This window comes from Hemiscyllium ocellatum, chromosome 21 (genome assembly GCF_020745735.1).
Source record: "Hemiscyllium ocellatum isolate sHemOce1 chromosome 21, sHemOce1.pat.X.cur, whole genome shotgun sequence".
Lineage (NCBI taxonomy): Eukaryota > Metazoa > Chordata > Chondrichthyes > Orectolobiformes > Hemiscylliidae > Hemiscyllium > Hemiscyllium ocellatum.
The window spans coordinates 54963362-54988620 of NC_083421.1; the positions used below are offsets into that span (position 1 = coordinate 54963362).

Consider the following 25259-nt stretch of genomic DNA (forward strand, 5'->3'; position numbering starts at 1 on the left):
ATACCAAGGGATATGGAAGAACACTGGTAGAAGGAGTTAAAGTGCGGATCCCCTATGATCTATTGAATGGAGGAATGTCTAGAGGGGCAGAATGGCATCCTCCTGTATCTATTTGAACTTCATTCAAGAATAATCTTGCCACTTAATCTAATCATAATTAATTAATTAATGGTATATGGTACTGTTGGCAAGGCCAATATTTGTTTCCTATTCCTAACTGTCATAGAGTCATAGAGATGTACAGCACGGAAACAGACCCTTTGGTCCAACTCATCCATGCCGACCAGATATCCCAACCCAATCTAGTCCCACCTGAAAGCACTTGGCCCAGATCCCTCCAAACCCTTCCTATTCATATACCCATCCAACTGCCTTTTAAAGACCCACGTTGTGGTCCTTGTGGATAGAGATGTCAGTTGAATCTCTTCAGTCCATTTGGTGCAGATGCACCAACAGTGCTATTTGGATGGGAGTCTCAAGATTTTGATCTAGCAATATCAATGGAATAGCAATATAGTCCCAACTGTGTGACTTGTAGGGACTCTTGCAGCTGGTGATGCTGCTGCCATCCATCTACTTCCTTTGTCCCTACAGGTGACAGGAGAATGGGTTTGGACAGTGCTTTCAAAAGGAGCATTGATGAATTGCTGCATTTGGTGTTGTCAGTGTAAAGAAGATTGGATTGTGAGCAGTGAATACAGTAGATGGGATACGACAAAGTACAAGTAAAACACTGCTTTATCTGGAAGCTGTGTTCGAGTCCTTGGACAGTGAGGTCAGGCATTACGCTTAAAATTTCATGGGAAGGTACCGTGGGCGGGGGGGGATGAGGAAGTGTTAGAGGAGTTGACAGGATGATGCAGAGGTAACAGTTCCTGCTGATGGTGACAATAGGAGATGTGTTTCACGGTGGTATCCTGCTGGAGGTGGCAGAAATGATAGAGTGATCCTTTGAATGCCGAGACTGGTGTGGTAGATAATGAGGACAATGGAAGGGGAGGAATTATCCTGAAGAGAGGAGGCGATGGTGCCCGAGATTCTAGTGTTTATCTTCCCTGACACCTGAAACTCGGAGAAAAACGTTACTCTTGAAAAGCGCTGAATGAGATGAAGACTGAAATAAAATTGAGGTCAGGGACAACTTTGAGATCGCGTGGGACAGTGTTGCTGGAGAGTGTGAGTGGCGGCAGGGTGGCACTGAATGTGGATCTCGGGTTGCAGCAGGTTGTCTCAGAGACACGGGTAACCCTTGGTTTGGTTTGACACGTTATGGCTGGAACTTCAGTTGGAAATCGTGCGGGATAAGGCAGAGCTGGAGACTGTCTCTGAGGGAAGGGATGTGGCTGTGGTTTTGACACTTCTGGGAGGAAGGCGAGAGATTAAAACGGAAAATAAGTGTAGGGATTGTTGGTTCGGTGTAGGCACTACATAAAGGTAGGTCATTCATTTTTCTCAATCCCTAACTGATTATCTCCGACCTTTTACTGACCAATTCCCTTCATTTACCGTTTCCATTTGAATCACTTTCAGTGGAGTCCCGGCCGTTTATTCGTCAATGAGTCGGTGGGCGTTAGGACCGCAGCGCAGTCGCTCCCGCAAAGAAAGCTGATGGGTTTTTGTGTGTGTGTGTGATTGAGGAAGACTGCAAGGAGCTGTAACGTCTCAGGATGACGGCGGTGACACCTTGCAGTTAGTGAACAAGGAGTTGCGCTGGGACGGACAAGTTTTGCCTGAGGTAGCTGCAGCGCTAGTTCCACCGGGACCTTTGTCATGGCTCTATCTCTGTGGCTGTTTTCTGTCTGCTGTCTCCCGGCGTTGGCAGCTCATCCCCGGGGAGAGGGAACCTCCACCCTGGCCTTCGTTTTCGATGTGACGGGCTCCATGTACGACGACCTGCTTCAGGTCATGGAGGGAGCGGCGAAAATCCTGGACAGCACCCTGCGCAGAGCCAGCACTCCCATCTCGAACTTTGCACTAGTGCCTTTCCATGACCCAGGTGAGTGAGGGAACCAGTGTTAAAGATGGAGTGGACGGGGGAAGCGGGAGGGAGGATGATGGAGGAGGACTGGGGAAGAAGTGAGCAGATGAATGAGAGGTGGAGAAGGTAAGAATGAATAGAAGGAGTAAGAGCTGGACGAATGGAAAAGAATGGGTTAGTGCAGAACTGGAGAGGCAGCGTTTTGATCAGAATTTCTTATTTCAGGGTGAGATCGGAACATTTTCTCCCTCCCCTCTGGGAGTTTTCCTGTTGTTTCCTCCTCTCGTTTCTACTCTCACCTTAAACCTCTTCTGACAGCATGGATTCATTCTGAAGCAGGATGAGCTCGGATTAGTTATAGAATGATTGGAGACAGATTGAAAGCTATGTGTTTCTCATTTCTTTGTGACAGCAAAAGACACTTAAAAGTATCTATGATTAAATAATTCTGCAACTTCCCTAACAGTAAAAGATAAGATGTTAGAAATGGGAGGGGAAAAATATTTAGAAAGTTCTGCCTTGGGCTGGAGTTTGCTTCCAGGGATAGTTGAATTTGTTTCTTGCCTTTGGGTCGGTTTTTACAGACCAAGGATTTTGGGCTAGCGTCGAAAGGAAGACAATGCTCCCACACAGTGCCTACCAGCTCCGGGTTTCCTGATAGTAATCGGGAGCAGGAGCTGTGTTGAATACCCCTTTCCTGACCCACGGAGCTGCTACCTCGCTGCAATAATCAAACTGGGAATGGGAAGAGGTCAGACTTTACACTCTGCCTGTAAAACCCCTTTGTGGGGGGAGAACAAAGTAAAGTTTTCCAAAAGCTGGTATTCCATTCATGGCAATTTAAAAAAAAACGTGTAGTGGTGAGGAACATGCGGAAATGTTGCCAGTATGTGATCTAAATTAGAAGACTCAGGAAGATATGTTTTAATAAGAAAAGAAATACAACTGAGAGATGACGGAGTGGATGAGGAGCCCGAGTTTAAATAGGTCTTGTTACAGGACAGCAGGATTCTTTCAAATTAAATTATATTTGATTAATTTAAAGAGAAATATGGAGCAGATGTTGGAATCTGGGTTTGTTTTTAATTCCTTCCTTCATCGCCTGGGTGGGTGGGGAGAGATGGCTGGGGGATGGGTGGAGAGCTGAGTTTAATACAGGGTTCCTGATGGAGGTGAGTCTCTCTCACCAGGGGCTGGGGCGCTGAGAGGGTGAGATTCAATTTGAGCGTAAATGGTGCTTTGTGCTTTAAGCAACGTTCGAGCGGCTGAGAGGTACTCTTTCCTGTATTGCTCCTCAGATGAGAAAGGCAGTGAGAGGAGACTGCGAGATTCTACATACAGTAAGCGTGTTAATAATTGTGATCACAGTTTATGTTCAAGATTCAATGTTTGCAATTAAATAGAAATTTAAAATAGTCGGACTGGACAGCTGTTACTTAAGAAAACTTCGCATGGGATCTGCAAGCGAGAAAATATGTGGACATAAAAGTTTCTAAAAGTGGTAAAGCTATCACAAAGGACGTAGGAGAAACTCAGCAGGTCTGAGAGCATCTGCATGGAGAGAAACAGCTGCTAGGCTGGGTTTGCTGCAGGAGGTGAAGGAACCAACAAGAGGGAAAAACATACTTGACCTCATCCTTAACAATCTGCCAGTTGCAAACGCACTTGTCCACCACAGTGTCAATAAGAGCCACCATTGCACAGTCCTTGTGAAGACAAAGTCCCACCATCACATTGAGACTGCCCTCCATCATGTTGGGTGGCATTATCTCCATTCTAACTGGCACAGACTTCAAACAGATCTGGCCACTGAAGACTGGGCGTCCATAGGGTGCTGTGGGCTATCAGCAGCAGCAGAACTGTACTCCAGCACAATCTGTAACCTCAAGGCCTGGCATATCCCCCACTCAACCATCACTATTAAGTCAGGCAATCAACCCCGGTTCAATGGAGAGTGCAGGAGGGCATGCCAGGAACAGTACCAGGGGTACCTGAAGGTGAGGTGTCAACCTGGAAGCCACCAAACAGGACTACTTGCATGTCAAACATCAAAAGCAGCAAGTAATAGACAGATTAATGACTCCAACCAATGGATCAGGTCTAAGCTCAGCAGTCCTGCCATATCTCGGCATGAATGGTGGTGCACAATTAAACAACTCATTGGAGAGGAGGCTCCACAAATATCCCAATCCACAATGATGGAAGAGTCCAGCACATTAGTGCAAAAGATAAGGCTGAAGCTTTCACAGCAATCTTCAGCTGGAAGTGCTGAGCGGATGACCCATCTCAGCCTCCTCCAGTGGTCCCCAGCATTACAGATACTAGTCTTCAGCCAATTTGATTCACTCTATGTGATATCAAGAAATGGTTGGAGCCATTCGATATTGAAAGGCTTTGGGCCCTGACAACATTCCAGCAATAGTACTGAAGACTTGTGTTTAGAACTTGCTGCTCCCCTAGCCAAGCTAGTCCTTTACAGTTACAACACTGGCAGTGTGTAAAATTGCTCAAGTGTGTCCTATACATAAAAGCAGGACAAATCTAACTTAGCCAATTACTGCCCCATCAGTCTACTCTTGATTATCAGTAGAGTGATGGAAGGCATCAACAACAGTGCTATCAAGCAACACCTGCTCAGCAATTACCTGCTTGGTGACACCCAGTGTAGGTTCTACCAAGGCCACTCAGCTCCTGAGCTCATTACAACCTTGGTACAAACATGAACAAAACAGGAGAATTCCAGAGATGAGGTGAGAGTGACAGCCCTTGACATCAAGGCTGTATGCAACTGAGTGTGCCATCTAGGACCCCTGGCAAAACTGGAATCAATGGGAATCCACAGACAAACTCTCCCGTGATTGGAGTCATACCTGTCTCGGAGGAAGATGGCTGTGGTTGTTGGAGGCCAGTCATCTCAGCTCCAGGACACTCCTACAGGAGTTCCTCAGGTTAGTGTCCTAGGCCCAAGCATCTTCATCTGCTTCATCAATGACCAGCCCTCCATCATAAAATTAGAAGTGAGAATGTTTGTGCAATTGTTGACAATGTTCAGAACCATTTGCAACTCCTCACATGTTGAAGTAGTCCATGTTCAGATGCAACAGGATTTGGACAATTGGGCTGACAAGTGGCAAGCAACATTTGTGCCACACAAATGCAAGGCTATGACCATCACCAAAAGGAGAAAATCAGCCCAACTTGACAACCACTTGACATTCAATGGTGTTACCATCACGAAATTGTCTACTATCAACATTCTGGGAGTTATCATTAACCAGAAACTCAGTTGGACTCACCACATAAACACAGTGGCTGCAAGAGCAGGTCTGAGGCGAGGCTTGCAGCAGTGTGAAACTTACCTCCTGACTCCCCAAAGCCTGTTCACCATCTACGAGACACAAATCAGGAGTGTGATGGAATACTCCCCACATGCCTGGATGAGTGCAGCTCCATAAACACTCAATAAGTTTGACAGCATCCAGAACAAAGCAACCCGCTTGATTGGCACTACATCCACAAGCATGCACTCCCTCCACCACTACTCTCAGTAGAAGCAATATGTAACTTCTACAAGGTGCAAACATTCACCAAAGATTCTCAGGCAGCACCTTCCAAACCCATGGTCACTTCCATCTGGAAGGACAAGGGCAACAGATATATAAGAACACCACCACTTTCAAGTTCCCCTCCAAGCCACTCACCATCCTGACTGAGAAATATATTGCTGTTCCTTCTCTGTTGCTGGGTCAAAATCCTGGAATTCCCTCTCTATCTCACATGCCATTGTGACCATCCAAGAACAGATGAGCTGCAACAGTTCAAGAAGGCAGCTCACCACAATCTTCACAAGGGCAACTAGGGTCGGGCAGCAAATGCTGGCACAGCCAGCGAAGCCTGCATACCACAAAGAATAGATCAAAAAGCTAACATTTTGAGCCTCGTATGATTATTCTTCAGAACTGAAAGGTGTTAGAAAATAGCTTCAGTTTTATATTTTTGATGAAGGCAGTACAGGAGCAAGAGAGGGTACATTATAGAGGCTCAATGCAAAACAAAGAGGTTATTAGTGGAGAAAGAAAAAATATATTTGAAAATGGTGTAGATTAAGTTGAAAGGAGGAGACCGGGTCCTTGATACTACATGTGAATTAAGGAAGGTACGACTGGAGTAGGGGTGGAGGAGAGAATGTAAGGAAAATGTAGAGAAGATATAAAACAATCAGCTTCTGAAGTTATTAAATTTAACAACGAAACCTCAAGGCTGTAAACACCCTAAAGGGGAAAATTAAGCTTTGTTCCTCGAATGCTCAGCGTCCAACATCCCTGGTGGATTGCAGAACAACATATCTTACATGAGAATAATTAGGCCATTCGGCCTATCAAGTCTGCTCCTCCATTTGATCATGACTAATATGTTCTTCAAGGAGAAAGTGAGGTCTGCAGATGCTGGAGATCAGAGCTGAAAATGTGTTGCTGGAAAAGCGCAGCAGGTCAGGCAGCATTTAAGGAATAGGAAAGCATATGCTTATGCCTGAAACGTCGAATTTTCTGTTCCTTGGGTGTTGCCTGACCTGCTGCGCTTTTCCAGCAGCACATTTTCAGCTAATATTGTTCTTCAACCCCATTCTCCTGACTTTTTCCCTTTGATCCCCTTGTTAATCAAGAACATATGTATCTCTGTCTTAAATATACTCAGTAACTTAGCCTCCATAGCCTTCTGTGGCAATGGGTTCCACAGATTCACCACCTCTGGTTGAAGAAATTCCTCCTCAACTCAGTTCGTAAGGGTCATGCCTTTTGTTCCTACTCTCTCTGACTAGCGGAAACATCTTCTCCGCATCCACTCTATTCAAGCCTCTCAGTATTCTGTAAATTTCAATGAGATCTCCCCTCATCCTTCTAAATTCTGTCAAGTGAAGACCCAGGTCTTCACATGCTCCTCATATAACAAGTCCTTCATCCCCAAGATCATACTTGTAAACCTCCTCTGAACTCCCTTCAAGGCCTTCCTTAGAATTGGTCCAAAATCTGCTCATACATTCCAAATGCAGTCTGACCACAGCTTTATAGATAATCAGCAGTATATCACCGCTGTTGTATTCTAGCCCTCTCGAAATGAATGCTAACATTGCATTTGCCTTCCTAACTGTCAAGCGAAACTGCATGTTAACCTTAAGTGAATCCTGAACTAGGACACCCAAGTCCCTATGTGTTTCAGATATTCAAATCCTTTCCACATTTAGAAAATAGTCGACACAGCTTACCTTCCTACCAAAGTTTATAATCTCACATTTTCCCACATTGTATTCCATCTCCCACATCTTTGCCCATTCGCATAGCTTGTCCGAGCCTTTCTGAAGTCCTTGCCTCCTCAATTCTACCTGTCCGCCCACTTATCTGTGTTATGTGCAAACTTAGCAACAGTGTCCTCCGTTTCTTTGTCCATATTGTTAATTTATAATGTGAATAGTTGTGGTCCCATCACTGATCCCTATAGAACTTCACTAGTCACCAGCTGTCAGCCTGAAAACAAACCTTTGTAGCATAGAGTACAATAGGTAGTGGAGGAGGAATGAAGATGATAGGTCAAGGAGGAGAGGGTGGAGTGGATAGGTGGAAAAGGAGATAGGCAGGTCGGACAAGACCGGACAAGTCATGGGGACAGTGCTGAACTGCAAGTTTGGAACTAGGGTGGGGTGGGGCAAGGGGAAATGAGGAAACTGTTGAAGTCCACATTGATACCCTGGGGTTGAAGTGTTCCGAGGCGGAAGATGAGGCGTTCTTCCTCCAGGCGTCTGGTGGTGAGGGAGCGGCGGTGAAGGAGGCCCAGGACCTCCATGTCCTCGGCAGAGTGGGAGGGGGAGTTAAAATGTTGGGCCACGGGGCGGTGTGGTTGATTGGTGTGGGTGTCCCGGAGATGTTCCCTAAAGCGCTCTGCTAGGAAGCGCCCAGTCTCCCCAATGTAGAGGAGACCGCATCGAGAGCAGCAGATGCAATTAATGATATTAGTGGATGTTCAGGTAAAACTTTGATGGATGTGGAAGGCTCCTTTAGGGCCTTGGATAGAGGTGAGGGAGGAGGTGTGGGCACAGGTTTTACAGTTCCTGCAGTGGCAGGGGAAAGTGCCAGGATGGGAGGGTGGGTTGTAGGGTAGCGTGGACCTGACCAGGTAGTCACGGAGGGAACAGTCTTTGCGGAAGGCAGAAAGGGGTGGGGAGGGAAATATATCCCTGGTGGTGGGGTCTTTTTGGAGGTGGCGGAAATGTCAGCGGATGATTTGGTTTATGCAAAGGTTGGTAGGGTGGAAGGTGAGCATCAGGGGCGTTCTGCCCTTGTTACGGTTGGAGGGGTGGGGTCTGAGGGCCGAGGTACAGGATGTGGATGAGATACATTGGAAGGCATCTTTAACCACGTGGGAAAGGAAATTGCGGTCTCTAAAGAGAGAGGCCATCTGGTGTGATCTGTGGCGGAACTGGTCCTCCTGGGAGCAGATACGGCGGAGGCGGAGGAATTGGGAATACGGGATGGCATTTTTGCAAGAGGTAGGGTGGGAAGAGGTGTAATCCAGGTAGCTGTGGGAGTCGGTAGGTTTGTAAAAAATGTCTGTGTCAAGTCGGTCATCATTGATGGAGATGGAGAGGTCCAGGAAGGGAAGGGAGGTGTCAGAGATGGTCCAGGTAAATTTGAGGTCAGGGTGGAATGTGTTGGTGAAGTTGATGAATTGCTCAACCTCCTCCCGAGAGCACGAGGTGGCGCCAATGCAGTCATCAATGTAGCGGAGGAAGAGGTGGGGAGTGGTGCCTGTGTAATTACGGAAGATCAACTGTTCTACGTAGCCAACAAAGAGACAGGCATAGCTGGGGCCCTTACGTGTGCCCATGGCTACCCCTTTGGTCTGGAGGAAGTGGGAGGATTCGAAGAAGATATTGTTAAGGGTGAGGACCAGTTCGGCCAAACGAATGAGAGTGTCGGTGCCTGCTTCTGTAACCAACTCATCCCACACGGACTCCGGACCACCTTTAAACCAGCAGAGTTCAGACCCGAACAGGACAAACAGTATAGACTACAGATTCAAAAACACCAGCAACGGTTCTCCTTCAAGATCCTCCGCTCCACGCTCACAGCAATGCGCCGGCACCTAACCTATCTACAGTCAGCCCTGCCTCAGCTGAGGGCCACACTCTCTCAGAATTGCAAAGGACCCACTCTGTACTACATCCTCAGGAGAATTCATACTCTCAACAAACAGTACTTCAACTCCATCTCAAACATCAAAAACTGTAAGTACAACAAACTTTTAAAAAACCCACCTCCATAACCAGCGCTCCTCAAACATTCCAGAAGATTCCCCCGGCCTCTGCAACTACCATGTGGCTGATGCAGCTGCCACCCCCACGCTGATTGATGATGTCACTTCCACCCCCACCATGGCCACTCCCACAACCACTTCAGCCCCTCACAATTCCTCATGCATCACACATGACATCACTTCTGCCCCTCACATCATCACTGATGCCACATGCTCAGTACTTCCACCACCCCTACTGCCATGTCTGCCACCACTTCCGCCACCACCCACGCCATTCACCGGCATTCTGCTGACACGCCCCCACAAACCCCACTGTCACTATCCCCACCCCCCAGAACCCCGAGGGGAACACTGCCCCTGCACATGACTCCACCCTCATTCCCCCCACCATCACACCCACTCCAGTTACTGGCTCCGCCCCCCACTCCCAGCTCCACACCCACACCAGAACTCAACTCCCAGACCTGCCGAGTTTTCACCATCCCTCCAGAACTTCCCCTCACTGAGGACGAACGATTAGTCCTCAGCAAAGGACTCAACTTTATCCTCCTCCATCTATGCATCAATAAATTTAATACACGCCATGACGTCGAACAATTCTTCCATCGCCTCCGCCTCCGAGCTTACATTCACAATCAGGATTCCTGCCCAACTTCCAAGGACCCCTTCGCCCACCTCCAACACACTCATCCACCTGGACACCCTGCGCTGGCCTATTACCTGCCCTTGACCTCCTCATTACCAACTGCCACCGGGACATTAACCGCCTCAACCTGTCTACCTCTCTCCCCCACTCCAACCTATCACCCTCACAACGCGCAGCCCTCCAATCCCTCTGCTCCAATCCCAACTTCACCATCAAGCCAGCGGATAAAGGGAGCGCAGCGGTAGTCTGGTGCACTGACCTCTACACCGCTGAAGCCAAACGCCAACTTGAGGACACCTCTTCCTACTGCCCCCTCGACCATGACCCCACACCCCATCACCAAACCATCATCTCCCAGACCATACAGAATCTCATCACCTCAGGAGATCTCCCACCCACAGCTTCCAAACTCATAGTCCGGGAACCCTGCACTGCCCGGTTCTACCTCGTTCACAAGATCCACAAGCGTGGCCACCCTGGCCGATCCATTGCCTCAGTATGCTCCTGCCCCACTGAACTCATCTCTACCTACCTCGACACGGTCCTATCCTCCCTAGTCCATGAACTCCCCACAATCGTTCGAGACACCACCCATGCTCTCCACCTCCTCCAAGACTTCAGTTTCCCCGGCCCCCAAACGCCTCATCTTCACCATGGATATCCAATCCCTCTACACATCCATCCGCCATGACCAGAGCCTCTAATCCCTCTGTTTTTTCCTCTCCAGACGTCCCCAACAGTACCCTTTCCACCGACACACTCATTCGTTTGGCCGAACTGGTCCTCACCGTTAACAATTTCTCCTTTGAATCCTCCCATTTCCTCCAGAGCAAAGGGGTAGTCATGGGCACACGTATGGGTCCCAGCTACGCCTGTCTCTTTGTTGGCTACGTAGAACAGTCGATCTTCCGTAATTACATCGGCACCACTCCCCACCTCTTCCTCCACTACAGTGATGACTGCATTGGCGCCACCTCGTGCTCCCGCGAGGAGGTTGAGCAATTCATCAACATCAGCAACAAATTCCACCCTGACCTCAAATTTACCTGGACCATCTCTGACACCTCCCTCCCTTTTCCTGGACCTCTCCATCTCCATCAATGACGACCGACTTGACACAGACATTCTTTACAAACCCACCGACTCCCACAGCTACTTGGATTACACCTCTTCCCACCCTCCCTCTTGCAAAAATGCCATCCCGTCTTCCCAATTCCTCTGCCTCCGCCATATCTGCTCCCAGGAGGACCAGTTCCAGCACACAACAGATCAGATGGTCTCCTTTTTTAGAGACCGCAATTTCCCTTCCCACGTGGTTAAAGATGCCCACCAATACATCTCATCCACATCCCGTATCTCCGCCCTCAGACCCCACCCTTTCAACCGTAACAAGGACAGAACACCCCTGGTGCTCACCTTCTACCCTACAAACCTTCGCCGACATTTCTGTCACCTCCAAAAAGACCCCACCACCAGGGATATATTTCCTTCCCTCCCCACCCCTTTCCGCCTTCCTCAAAGACCGTTCCCTCCGTGACTACCTGGTCAGGTCCACGCTCCCCTACAACCCACCCTCCCATCCTGGCACCTTCCCCTGCCACCACAGGAACTGTAAAACCTGCGCCCACACCTCTTCCCTCACCTCTATCCAAGGCCCTAAAGGAGCCTTCCACATCCATCGCAGTTTTACCTGCACATCCACTAATATCATTAATTGTATCTGCTGCTCTCGATGCGGTCTCCTCTACATTGGGGAGACTGGGTGCTTCCTAGCAGAGCGCTCTAGGGAACATACTCTGGGACACCTGCACCAATTAACCACACCGCCCTGTGGCCCAACATTTCAACTCCCCCTCTCACTCTGCTGAGGACATGGAGGTCCTGGGCCTTCTTCACCGCAGCTCCCTCACCACCAGACGCCTGGAGGGAGAACGCCTCATCTTCCGCCTCGGAACACTTCAACCCCAGGGCATCAATGTGGACTTCAACAGTTTCCTCATGTCCCCTTCCCCCACCTCACCCTAGTTCTAAACTTCCAGCTCAGCACTATCCCCATGACTTGTTCGGACTTGTCCTACCTGCCTATCTCCTTTCCACCTATCCACTCCACCCTCTCCTCCCTGACCTATCACCTTCATCCCCTCCCCCACTCACCCATTGTACTCTATGCTACTTTCTCCCCACCCCCACCCTCCTCTAGCTTATCTCTCCGCGCTTCAGGCTCACTGCCTTTATTCCTGATGAAGGGCTTTTGCCTGAAACGTCGGTTTCGCTGCACTTTGGATGCTGCATGAACTGCTGTGCTCTTCCAGCACCACTAATCCAGAATCTGGTTTCCAGCATCTGCAGTCATTGTTTTTAACCTCGTGATAATGATAGAGTCTGCAGAGGAATAAAGACAGGTTAAGTAAATGGGCAAAACGTGGCAGATGGAGTACAATGAGAAAATGTCAGGTTATGTACTTTAGCAGCAAGAGTAGAACAGCTAAATATCATTTAAGTGGAGAGTGACTGCAGAGAGGCACAGAATAGACAGATTTGAGGTTCCAATCCAGAAAGCTAATACCCACGTTCAGCATGTAATAGGGAAGATACAAGAAATGTTAGGCTTTATTTCAAAGGGAATGGTTTCAAAGGGAGGTTTTGCTAAAACTATACAAGGCACTAATCAGATATATAAAAATGCTGGTTTGATTATTTATCTCTGCTGCTTTCGGAAGTTTGGCGTGCAGAAACTGGCAGCAAACCTCAAACAGCAGCACTTCAGATAATTTACACACTCCTCAGAAATCAGGAACATAATTTGAACTACATAATTTGAGTATTCTCTGAGGGTGATTTGTACATGGCACACAGTGATGGAGTGTGCTGATCACTCAGACAGGTTGGGAACATAAATATTGGTGGATGATGTACAGGTGACATTCAATAACTTTTGTGCTAGAAATATAGGTCTTAGTTTGCACTGAGGTGATGGTCGCTGCACCTAGAAACAGTGCTATGATCTAAATGGCTTACAGACCTCCTCCTGATGTAACCAAAATAACGAATGCCAGGCTTTTGGTTCACAACTTAAGACTGGAACCTGAAAGCTGTTTGGTCCATTGTTACCTCTCCAATAAAACCTAGAGTTTAAAATTGAGACACAGATGCTGAAAATCTAAATTAAAAATATGTGGTGAGGATCCTCAGCAGATGATCTGTAGAGGGGGATCCAGTTGATGTGTCAGGACAATTTTTTTTTCATCAGTATAATGAGATGTCATTGACCTGAATCATTAACGTTGTTTCCTTAGAGGTGGGGACATTGCAGTGTACTAATATTTGTCCTGTCCCCCTTCATTACAATAGTGATCCATTTAAAAGTAGTTTTTGCATTCCAAATAAAAAATTGTTTGGATTCTTGTTAGATGCCACCAAATTTGCTGAGCTTTTCCAACACTTCCTTATTTTAATTTAATTTTGAGCGATTGTGGTGTTTTGCTTTTACTCAAAAATACTTAATTGGTTGTAAAGGACTTGAGATGGTCTTGATATCATGAATGACACTACAGGCCCGCAAGCCCTTTATTTTAAAGATGGTTTGATACTGGCAATGTGTTCTGACAGTGAGCCTGGTGCTTTGCAGTATACTCAACTCTTTACTACACATGGAGGAGAAAGTGAGGTCTGCAGAGTATCAGAGCTGAAAATGTGTTGCTGGAAAAGCGCAGCAGGTCAGGCAGCATCCAAGGAACAGGAAATTCGACGTTTCGGCATTCCTGATGAAGGGCTTATGCCCGAAACGTCGAATTTGCTGTTCCTTGGATGCTGCATGACCTGCTGCGCTCTTTACTACACATGGCAACCTTCAGACCTGTCAACAATGGCCAGCAGATTTTTTGTGTCATGTGTTCCTCAGTTAAAATTTAAACTCCAGAGTCCTTTCCAGTAAAAATCTGCAGGCTTGAAGCATTGGAGTGGTAACAAGTTAAGTGAATGGAGAAATAAAGCTTTGTCTTCATATTGCCCCAAGCACATTAGTAAAATACATCATAACATTCTTCAAAATAAAATTCTATTGAAGTGCACTTGCCATTGCTTTGTCGAAAGATACGGCAATCACGTTCACAGCAAGATCTTAAAAACTGGGGAGATTAAATAAAAAGACAATCTGTTTTTGGGGTAAGGGATGAAAGATATTGACAATTAATAGTAGTGGAACGCATTAAATGAAAAGGTATTGACTGGAGACAGCAGAGAGTTAACATGGATCCGATGTGCTCCTTTTGTGCTGTAATGACTCAATTTCTCATAGGAATCTTTCAGCTGGAGAGAAGGGCACACTGTAAGTACTCCAAAGTGATGTTTCCCCAAAGTACTGCGCCACATTTATTTAATGTAAAAGTTGCTGTCATTCATGTTTGGAGAAAAGTGCCTTTATATTCATGGCAGAGTAAATGTAAAATCTACTTTTTAAAAATTCCTTTGTGGGATGTGGATGTCACTGGCTGACCAGCATTTATTGCCCACTCCTAGTTCCCTTGAGAAAAAGTATTGGTGAGCTGCCTTCTTGAACCGCTGAGATCCACCTACTGTGGGTTGACCACAATGACATTAGGGAGGGAATTCCAGAATTTTGACACAGAGACAGTGAAAGATATATTTTCAAATCAGGGTGGTGAGTGGCTTGGAGGGGAACTTGAAGGTAGTAGTGTTCCCATATATCTGCTACCCTTGTCAAAGTCATAGAGCATGGAAACAGACTCTTTGATCCAACCAATCTATGCCGAGCATAATCCCAAACTAAACCAGTCCCATCTGCCTCCGTCTGGCCCATATCCCTCCCAACCTTTCCTATTCATGCACTTATGCAAATGTCTTTTAAACATTGTAATTGTACCAGCATCCATCACTTCCTCTAGAAGTTCATTCACACACAAAACATCTTCTGTGTAAAAAACTTGTCCCCATGTCTTTTTTAAATCTCTTCTCTCACCATTAAAATATGCCCCTGAGTTTTGAAAGCCCTCATTTTAGGGAAAAGACAACTGCCATTAACTCTGTCTATAAGCCTCATTATTTTATAAACTCCTATAAGGTTGCATCTCAACGTCTTATTCTCCAGTGAAAAGACTCCCAGCCTAAACGGCCTTTCTTTTTAACTCAAACCTTCAATATGCAGCAACATCCTGGTAAATTTCTTCTGAACTCTCTCCAGCTTAATAACGTCCTTAATAATGGGCAAACAGAAATAGATACCATATTCCAGAAGAGGCCTCAACAATGTCCTGTACAACTGCAACATGACTTCCCAAATCCTATACTCAAAGGACTGAGCAATGAAGGCAAGAATGCCAAACATCTTTGCAACCACCCTGTCTATATATGATCTGAAAATGTGTTGCTGGATAAGGTCAGGCAGCATCCAAGGAACAGGAAATTCGACGTTTCGGGCATAAGCCCTTCTTCAGGAATGAGGAAAGCGTGTCCAGCAGGCTAAGATAAAAAGTAGGGAGGAGGGACTTGGGGGAGGGGCGATGGAGATGTGATAGGTGGAAGGAGGTCAAGGTGAGGGTGATAGGCCGGAGTGGGGTGGGGGCGGAGAGGTCAGGAAGAAGATTGCAGGTTAGGAAGACGGTGCTGAGTTCAAGGGATTCGACTGAGACAAGGTGGGGGGAGGGGAAATGAGGAAACTGGAGAAATCTGAGTTCATCCCTTGTGGTTGGAGGGTTCCCAGGCGGAAGATGAGGCGCTCCTGTCTATATATGATGCACACTTCAAAGAATTATATACCTTAACCCCTAGATTCCTGTTTTACAATACTATCCAAGGCCCTACACTTAACTGTATAAAGCCTCCTCTTGCATCTATCCAGCTTGAACTCCATGTGTTTGGAAGGTGGTGTTGAGGATCTTTCGTGAATCTCTGCAGTAGCATCCTGCTGCTACTGAACATAGGTGGTGTGGGGAGTGGATGCTTATAGATGTAGTGCCAATGAAGCAGGCTGCTTTGTTCTGGATGGTGTCAAGCTTCTTGAGTTTTGTTGGGGCTGCACTCATCTAGGCAAGTGGGGAGTATTCCATTACACTCCTGATGGTAGATGGCGGGCAAGTTTTGGGGAATCAAGAGGTTTTTTTCCTTGCTGCAGTATTCTTAGCCTCTGATCTGCTCTTATAGCCATCGTGTTTATATAGGAATCCAGTTGAGTTTCTGATCAATGATAATCCCCAGGATGTTGATGGTAACACCATTGAATGTCAAGGGATGGTGGTTTGATTGTCTCTTATTGGTGATGGTGATAGCCTTGCATTTGTGTAGCACAAATGTTACTTACCACTTATTAGCCCAAGACTAGATACTGTCCAGATCTTGTTGCATTTGAACATGGACTGCTTCAGTATCTGAGGAGTGATGATTGTTGTTGAACATTGTGCATTCATCGGTGAACATCTGCACTTCTGACCTTACAATGGAGGAAAAGTCATTAATGAAGCAGATGAAGATAGTTTGGCCTAAGACACTACCCTCATGAACCCCTGCAGATATGCCCTGGAACTGAGGTGACTGACCTCCAACAACCACAACTATCTTTTAATGCAAGAGAGAAGTGAGAATAGGCAGAAGTAGGCAGGCACTCTCCATTTGAGCTGGGTTTTGGGTGTAGTGTAAACTCAATACAAAGTCTAACCTTAAAACTGCACTGATACATTGGGTTACTTAACCTCTGCATTACTTCATAACTTTAAAAGTACTAAATCTCTTCATGAGAATATTGAAGTAATCCACTTTGTAAAAGAATTGGCAAATTACTTGGGAGTGTATGTGTTACAATTTAATTGCTTTTGTCATTGAACTCCATCATGGCTGCTGCCAGGCAGTAGACAGCAGTAGAACTGGAGACTGTTGACTGTTCCAGTTTGGAATCCCATTTAGACTGGCGTTGTAAGAGCCCATGTGTGGTTTCTGTTACAGGGATTTTTAATCAACATGTTATGACACATAGTTGGAGTAGGTGGGTCACTGCCACTGCATGACAAGAGCCATGCGATTAGTGGTTGGTATTTTAATAAAGTTAAGTCTTCAGAAATGTTATGACGACTCTCCAGAGCAGGTAGGACTTAAACCCAGACCATCTGGCCCAAAGAGGTCGGGACAGTATCATTGTGCCACAGCAGCCTTTAAGTACTAGCAAAAGCCTGAGTTGCTTAGCTTCTGAGATCAGATGAGAACATGAATTGCCAGGATAGTATAGGCCAAGGCCACTTTATGTTTTGTTAATTTTAATCATCCAACCATTTTAATCAAACATTCACCCCTGTTATGGCACAGCTCCAGGAGTACGGGACGTGAAACCAAACTTCCAGCTGACATTGTAAGGCCAATACAACTGCATCACAAGAATTTTATTATAATATTTGCAACCATAGTTTCAATCTGTTTTTTTTCATTAACTTGTTTACACGTGTTATGAAACACCTCTGGATCATAGAAGATTGAAACTAGGCCTTCTAGTCCAGAGAAACAACACTGCTAATACATTCTCAGTGATATGTTTCCAACCTCATAATTGCCAATCAGGTTTCAAGCACTGAGGAGGTCACTTTGAAAGGGGACGAAACATCTGCAATCCAACTTCCCAGCTCAGTGAACATACCCACAACAACTGCCACTTGTCATCCCTAAAAGTGAAGTAAATAAATAAACATATTCCCTAGTCGGGCTCTTGTGTTGCAGTGGGAGCATGCCTACCTCTGGGCTAGAAAGTTCTGGCTCAAGTCCTACCTCGTCCAAATGTGTCTGAACAAGTTGACTTATATTTTTAGAAATCCCATTTTTAAAAGAACACAAATATTGACATCTACTTAGGATCCACAAACATAATTTCCTCTGTTAACTTCATTATTCACTCTTTCCTTATTGAGACCTTTTTAAAAGCTCACCTCTGACGTTCCTTGAGCCATCTATGCTCACCTCTCCTCCTGTGCTGCAGGTTGTTCTTATGCTACATGATTTAAGTATTTGAAGTATGAAATGAATGGAATTCATATGAACTCTCAATTATATTAAACTGGCGTTGGATAAATGGACTTATTATAGAATCAGACACTGCTTAATTCTTAATCGAATCTGTCCTTAACTGAACTTTTAACATGGGAAAATGACATAGTGATAACTAGTGATCCAGAGCTCCAGCCTAATGCCTTGAGGATAGGGGTTCAAATGCCACCATGGTAATTGGTGGAATTTAAATTTATGAAATGAAATTTTGAATTGAAATCCAGTCATAGTAACCATTAACCTAGCTTCAATTTTCTTTCTTACCTGGTCTGGCCTATTTGTGATTCCATAGGCGTCTGTAGCACAAGCCTATGAGATGGCAGAACCCAGTATGCAAAGTAATAAGAGCCAGAACTCAAAATGCATCTCCTCCTGAGTAGCTAATTTGTAGGCTGCAATCAATTATAAGTATCTTTAGTTCCTCTCAAGAAAACTAGTTAGTTGAAGGTTGGGCGTGGAGCCAGGCCACATTTGTTTCATTCAGGATTAGTGGTGCTGGAAGAGCACAGCAGTTCAGGCAGCATCTGAGGAGCAGTAAAACAGATGTTTCAGGCAAAAGCCCTTCATCAGGAATAAAGGCAGAGAGCCTGAGCCGGGCTGAGGTAGACCCCCAGGTAGAGGAGATGGGTGGTACTCTAGCTGAACCCCTGTGACTCCTCTGGCAGAGAGTCCACCCACCATGGACCGACCAGTAGTCCGGAACATTTGGCCCAGTTGATCCTGGCGGAAGATGCTGCCGAGTACACGGCCTGGCACTCGCGCATCCTCCCCAGGTCAGCCGGGTCAGTGAAAGTGAGGAGCACGTCGTTGGCGTAGGCCGAGAGGACCACGCCCGTGCCCGCGCCACGCAGAACCAGCCCCGACAATCTCTTCTGTAACAGGCACAGGAAAGGATTCACGCACAGGGAATACAGCTGGCTGGACAGGGGGCAGCCTTGACGTACTCTTCTCCTGAAGCGAAGGGGCGCCGTCAGGGACCCGTTAACCTTAACCTGACACTCTGCGGCGGCGTACAGAAGTCGGTTCCGGGTGACGAACTGCGTCCCAAACCCGAATGCCCGCAGAGTCCCGAGCAGGTACTCGTGATCGACCCTGTCGAATGCCTTCTCCTGGTCGAGAGACAGGAAGGCGCTTGGCAGACCAGCCCGTTGACAGAAATGGATCAGGTCCCGGACCAGGTGGACGTTGCCGTGTATCCTCCGGCCCGGGACCGTGTCGGACTGGTCCGGGTGAATCATGTGGGCCAGCACGGAAGCCAGGTGAGAAGACAACACCCTGGCGAAGATTTTGTAGTCTGTGCTGAGGAGGGAAACCGGACGCCAGTTCTTTAAAGAACGAAGGTCCCCCTTCTTTGACAGCAGGATGATGACCGCCCTGCGCCAAGAAAGGGGCAGCTCTCCAGCATTTAGACACTTCCCCAGGACCTGTGCATGGTTGCTCTCCAGGACGTCCCAGAACTCCCTGAAGAACTCCACAGTCAGCCCGTCCAGCCCCGGGGACTTGCCCCTTGAGAGCCGATCAAGGGTGCTGGTCAGCTCCTCAAAGGTGATGGGAGCGGTGTCCTCTGGGCCAAGCTGCGGCAGGTCCTCCCACAGAACTCTGCGAGCATCTCCGCAGGACAGATCCGGAGAGAACAGAGCCATGTAATAGGATCAGACGTGGGCCCTGATACCCTCCGGATCCGAGACGAGTGACCCGTCGTCAGGAAGCAGCATAAGGAGCTGCTGACGGGTGACATACCTTTTTTCCAGCGAGTAGAAGGAGGGGGACAATAGACAATAGGTGCAGGAGTAGGCCATTCAGCCCTTCAAGCCTGCACCACCATTCAATACGATCATGGCTGATCATCCTTAATCAGTATCCTGTTCCTGCCTTATCTCCATAACTCTTGATTCCACTATCCTTGAGAGGTCTATCCAACTCTTTCTTAAATGAATCCAGAGACTGGGCCTCCACTGCCCTCTGGGGCAGAGCATTCCACACAGCCACCACTCTCTGGGTGAAGAAGTTTCTCCTCATCTCTGTCCTAAATGGTCTACCCGTATTTTTAAGCTGTGTCCTCTGGTTCGGCACTCACCCATTAGCGGAAACATGTTTCCTGCCTCCAGAGTGTCCAATCCTTTAATAATCTTATATGTCTCAATCAGATCCCCTCTCAGTCTTCTAAACTCAAGGGTATATAAGCCCAGTCGCTCCAGTCTTTCAGCGTAAGGTAGTCCCGCCATTCCAGGAATTGACCTCGTGAACCTACGCTGCACTCCCTCAATAGCCAGAATGTCTTTCCTCAAATTTGGAGACGAGAACTGCACACAGTACTCCAGGTGTGGTCTCACCAGGGCCCTGTACAGTTGCAGAAGAATGTCTTTGCTTCTATACTCAATCCCTCTTGTTATGAAGGCCAGCATGCTATTAGCCTTCTTCACTACCTGCTGTACCTGCATGCTTACCTTCATTGACTGTGTACAAGAACACCCAGATGTCTTTGTACTGCCCCTTTACCTAAATTGATTCCATTTAGGTAGTAATCTGCCTTCCTGTTCTTGCCACCAAAGTGGATAACCATACATTTATCCACATTAAACTGCATCTGCCATGCATCTGACCACTCACCTAACCTGTCCAGGTCACCCTGTAATTTCCTAACATCCTCCTCACATTTCACCCTGCCACCCAGCTTAGTATCATCAGCAAATTTGCTAATGTTATTACTAATACCATCTTCTATATCATTAACACATATTGTAAAAAGCTGCGGTCCCAGCACTGATCCCAGCGGTACCCCACTGGTCACTGCCTGCCATTCCGAAATGGAACCGTTTATCACTACTCTTTGTTTCCTGTCAGCCAACCAACTTTCAATCCAAGTTAGTATTTTGCCCTAATACCATGCGCCCTAATTTTGCTCACTAACCTCCAATGTGGGACTTTATCAAAAGCTTTCTGAAAGTCCAGGTACACTACATCTACTGGATCTCCCTCGCTCATCTTCAGAGTTACATCCTCAAAAAATTCCAGAAGATTAGTCAAGCATGATTTCCCCTTCATAAATCCATGCTGACTCTGACCTATCCTGTTACTACTATCCAGATGTGTCGTAATTTTATCCTTTATAATAGGCTCCAGCATCTTTCCCACCACTGAGGTCAGACTAACTGGTCTATAATTTCTCGCTTTCTCTCTCCCACCTTTCTTAAAAAGTGGTACAACATTAGCCACCCTCCAATCTGCAGGAACTGATCCTGAATCTATCAAACTCTGGAAAATAATCACCAACGCATTCATGATTTCTCGAGCCACCTCCTTCAGTACCCTGGGATGTAGACCATCAGACCCCGGGGACTTATCAACCTTCAGACCTAACAGTCTCTCCAACACCAATTCCTGGCAAATATAAATTCTCTTAAGTTCAGGTCGTTCAGCCACTGTTACCTCAGGGAGGTTGCTTGTGTATTCCCCAGTGAACACAGATCTGAAGTACCAATTCAATTCTTCTGCCATTTCTTTGTTCCCCATAATATATGCCCCAGTTTCTATCTTCAAGCACCCAATTTTCGTCTTAACCATGTTTTTTGCCTTTCACATACCTAAAAAAGCTTTTACTATCCTCCTTTAAGGGCTTTGGCCCGAAACGTCAAATTTCCTGTTCCTTGGATGCTGCCTAACCTGCTGTGCTTTAACCAGCAACACATTTTCAGCTCTGATCTCCAGCATCTGCAGACCTCACTTTTTACTCCTTTATATTTTTGGCCAGTTTACCTTTGTACCTCATTTTTTCTCTGCGTACTTCCTTCTTAGTAATCCTCTGTTGTTCTTTAAAAGCTTCTCAGTCCTCCATTTTCCCACTTATCTTTGCTATGTTATACTTTTTCTCTTTTAACTTTATATGTTTCTTAACTTCCCTCGTCAGCCACGGCCACCCATGCCTCCTCCTAGGATCTTTCTTCCTTTTTGGAATGAACTGATCTTGCATCTTCTGCATTATACACCAAAATAACCACCATTGTTCCTCCACTGTCATCCCTGCTAAGGTATTGCGCCATTGAACTTTGGCCAGCTCCTCCCTCATAGCTCCATAGTTCCCTTTATTCAACTGAAATATTGTCACTTCCGATTGTACCCTCTCCCTCTCAAATTGCAGATTGAAGCTTATTGTATTATGGTCACTACTTCCCAAGGGCTCCTTCACTTCGAGGTTCCTGATCAATTTTGGTTCGTTGCACAATACCAGATCCAGAATTGCCTTCTCCCTGGTCGGCTCCAGCACCAGCTGTTCTAAGAATCCAGCTCGGAGGCACTCCACAATGTCTCTTTCTTGAGGTCCAATACCATCCTGATTCTCCCAGTCTACCTGCAAATTGAAATCCCCCATAACAACTGCAGTAACATCTTTGCGACAGGCCAATTTCAGCTTTACATCCGACATCCAGACTACTGTTTGGGGCCCTGTAGACAACTCCCAAGAGAGTCTTTTTACCCTTAGTAGTTTCTCAGCTCTATCCATACTGACTCTACATCCCCTGATTCTAGGTCTCCCCGCGCAAGGGACTGATGGAGCTCATGAAGGAGCTGGATCCGTGACCTCATATACGCGTCCTGGGACCCGACGAGCTGCAGGTCTCTGAGGGCAGCCTTCTTCTCTTGGTACACCCCGCACGGGGCCAGGTCCACATTGGGCTGACCGAGACGTGATTCCAGGTCGAGTGTCTCCTTCTCCAACTCCTCAATCCTGGATTTCTGTCTCTTTGTCGACCCCCTTGCATACTCCTGACAGAAAACACGGACGTGAGCCTGTCTCACCATAGCCTCAGGGAGGGGAAGCATCCCCGCTTCCTTCTCCAGCCGGCCCAGAAGCGACGAAATGAGTCCCGGAACCGTTTGTCCTCCAGCACAGATTATTAAAGTGCCAGTACGCGGACCTGAGCCAGGCACCGAACAGAAGGAGTTCCGCCCACACCAGGTGATGGTCCGTGCATGACACCTGCAGCTTGGAGGCCATCAGAAAACGGGAGGCATACACCCGCGAAACGTACATGTAGTCGATTCTGGACGCTCCGACTCCAGGCCTCACGAAGGTGAAGGCAATGGAGTTGGGATGGAGATTCTGCCAGATGTCCACCAGGTCGAAGGACTTGACCAAGTCCCCCAACCTCCTCCCTGATGCCCAACCAGTGCGGGCACCGCCGTGGTCCCTTTCTTCAAGACTGCAGTTAAAATCCGCCCCCCCCACCGAGGACGACGCACTGGCTCTCGTCGATGGAGGCGAGATGAGCGGACACTTCTCCGTAGAAGCTCGCTTGCCTCGGCCCGGTCAGGGGAGCATAGTTGTTCACTTAGTGAAGCACTGCATCCCCAGGCCGAACCGTCAGGTGAAGCAAATGGCCTGGCACAGGCTCCCTGACCCCCAAGATCTCCGGCTGAAAATGCGGGGCCAACAAGATAGCTACCCTCTGCGGGTGAGGTGACTCATATAGACCCCCCCCCCTTGCCACTCCAGGACCAGGTGGCTTCGTCTCCCGGGGCAGTGTGGGTTTCTTGCAGGGAGCACACCGATTATTTCCCGTCCTGAAGGACCGAGAGGGTCTGGAATCTGCGCTGTGACTCCCTGCTGCTGTTGATGTTGAGACTGGCTATAGTCATCTTCATGTCAGCCGTACAGTGCAACCACCACTAGTACAGTTAAAAACTGTATACATTTACTGGGAGGACGAGGGAGGGGCATATAAGTCCCTCGCCCTCACCAGGAATGCATCCAGGAAGTTTCTGACTCGCTTTCACTCGTTAGCATCAAGCCCAGGTGCTTGGCGAGCAGTGTGGGCCGACTAGTATACTCGTTCACAGGAGTTCCATGGTCGAATGCCAGTTGGGCTCTATCCCAGCGACTCTAAGTTTCCTCGACAAATTCCTGGAGTTCCTCGAGGGGATGAAGGGGAGCTCGGTGGAGGGCACCTGGGACTCAAAAACCTCACTGGAGACGAATTCCGCGTCGTCCCCAATGTCCACCACAGATCCCAAAACCTCCTCTGAGAAGTTGCCCTTGGTCACTGGCCCCTCCCCCATCATGAAAGTGGGGGCTGGTCTGACACCGCCAACTGGCCTCAAACCCCCTGCGACCCCACCCCTTGGGTCACTGGCTGTAATCTCCTCAGTGCACTCCTTCCTGGAATGCCCCGAGGTCAGGTTGTCAGGCAGCATGGGCTCGGGGCCCTGCTCCTCTCCGAACACAGGGACTCCCGGCTCCTCAGGGAATAGGTCCTCCCCCAGGGCCAAGGCCCCCAGAAAAACAGTCTGGAGGGAGGAGTGGGGATAACACCTTCCTCCCCTCCACTGCTTGACAACCTAGCGGTGTTGTGACCCGCACCACAGCCTGCATGGTGTACGGGCTCGTCCCCAGGGGCTGGTGGATTGTGATCCTTTATTTTGTAATAAGTGGAAGTTACCCTCTATTTCAAATTGAAGGCAGTGCAACATTGAGGCATGTTAAATGTTTAGGCTCACTCTGTTTGAACATGAAACTACAAATAACCTCCCATTCATAGCATTTACATTTAAAGTTCTCTGAATCTTTGCTGGGTGTTCACCACTCAGAATTAGCAGAGAAATTAGGGGACCAGGCTGAGGAGGTGTAAATGATTAGATTCCCTACAGTATGGAAACAGACCCTTCAGCCCAACAAGTCCACACGGACCCTCCGAGGAGTAACCCACTCAGACACATTCCCCTACCCTATGTTTACCCCTAACTAATGCACCTAACACTATGGGCAATTTAGCATGGCCAATTCACCTGACCTGCACGTTTTTGGGAGGAAACCGGAGCACCCAGAGGAAACCCACACTGACACGGGGAGAATGTGCAAACTCCACACAGACAGTCGCCCGAGGCTGGAATCGAACCTGGGTCCCTGGTGCTGTGAGGCAGCAGTGCTAACCACTGAGCCACCATGCCACCCCTGAAAACATTGCATTTTGCTGCAATTTATTCAAACATGTTTCAGCCTGAATGTCATTTAGGATAGGGTCAATACTGAGAAAAGAGCAATACGACAAACGCTTTTGATTTCAAATAAACCTGTTGGACTAAAACCTGGTGTCATGTGACTTCTGACCTCGTCCACCCCAGTCCAACACCAGCACCTCCACGTAATGACTCTTGAAAGGTTTAAGTATCTTGTGCCTCAGGAAAGGTTAAGCTCCTAATAACCAAAAATGCAGCAGGTCTACAAGCAGTTAGAAGAATAACTGGTTCCTTTGCATCTACCCAAATGTCATTTGCCTGGAAAAAAGTTAC

General features: G+C 47.4%; 1 protein-coding gene across 1 annotated transcript in view; it reads left to right on the plus strand.

Annotated features, from left to right (window-relative positions):
* Positions 1 to 25259, plus strand: part of LOC132825764 (hemicentin-1-like) — a 436368-nt gene that overhangs the window by 5081 nt on the left and 406028 nt on the right. The window contains exon 2 of the mRNA XM_060841228.1: positions 1823 to 1996. Coding sequence (XP_060697211.1) covers positions 1823 to 1996 — 174 coding nt within the window. The remainder of the gene's footprint in view (positions 1 to 1822; positions 1997 to 25259) is intronic.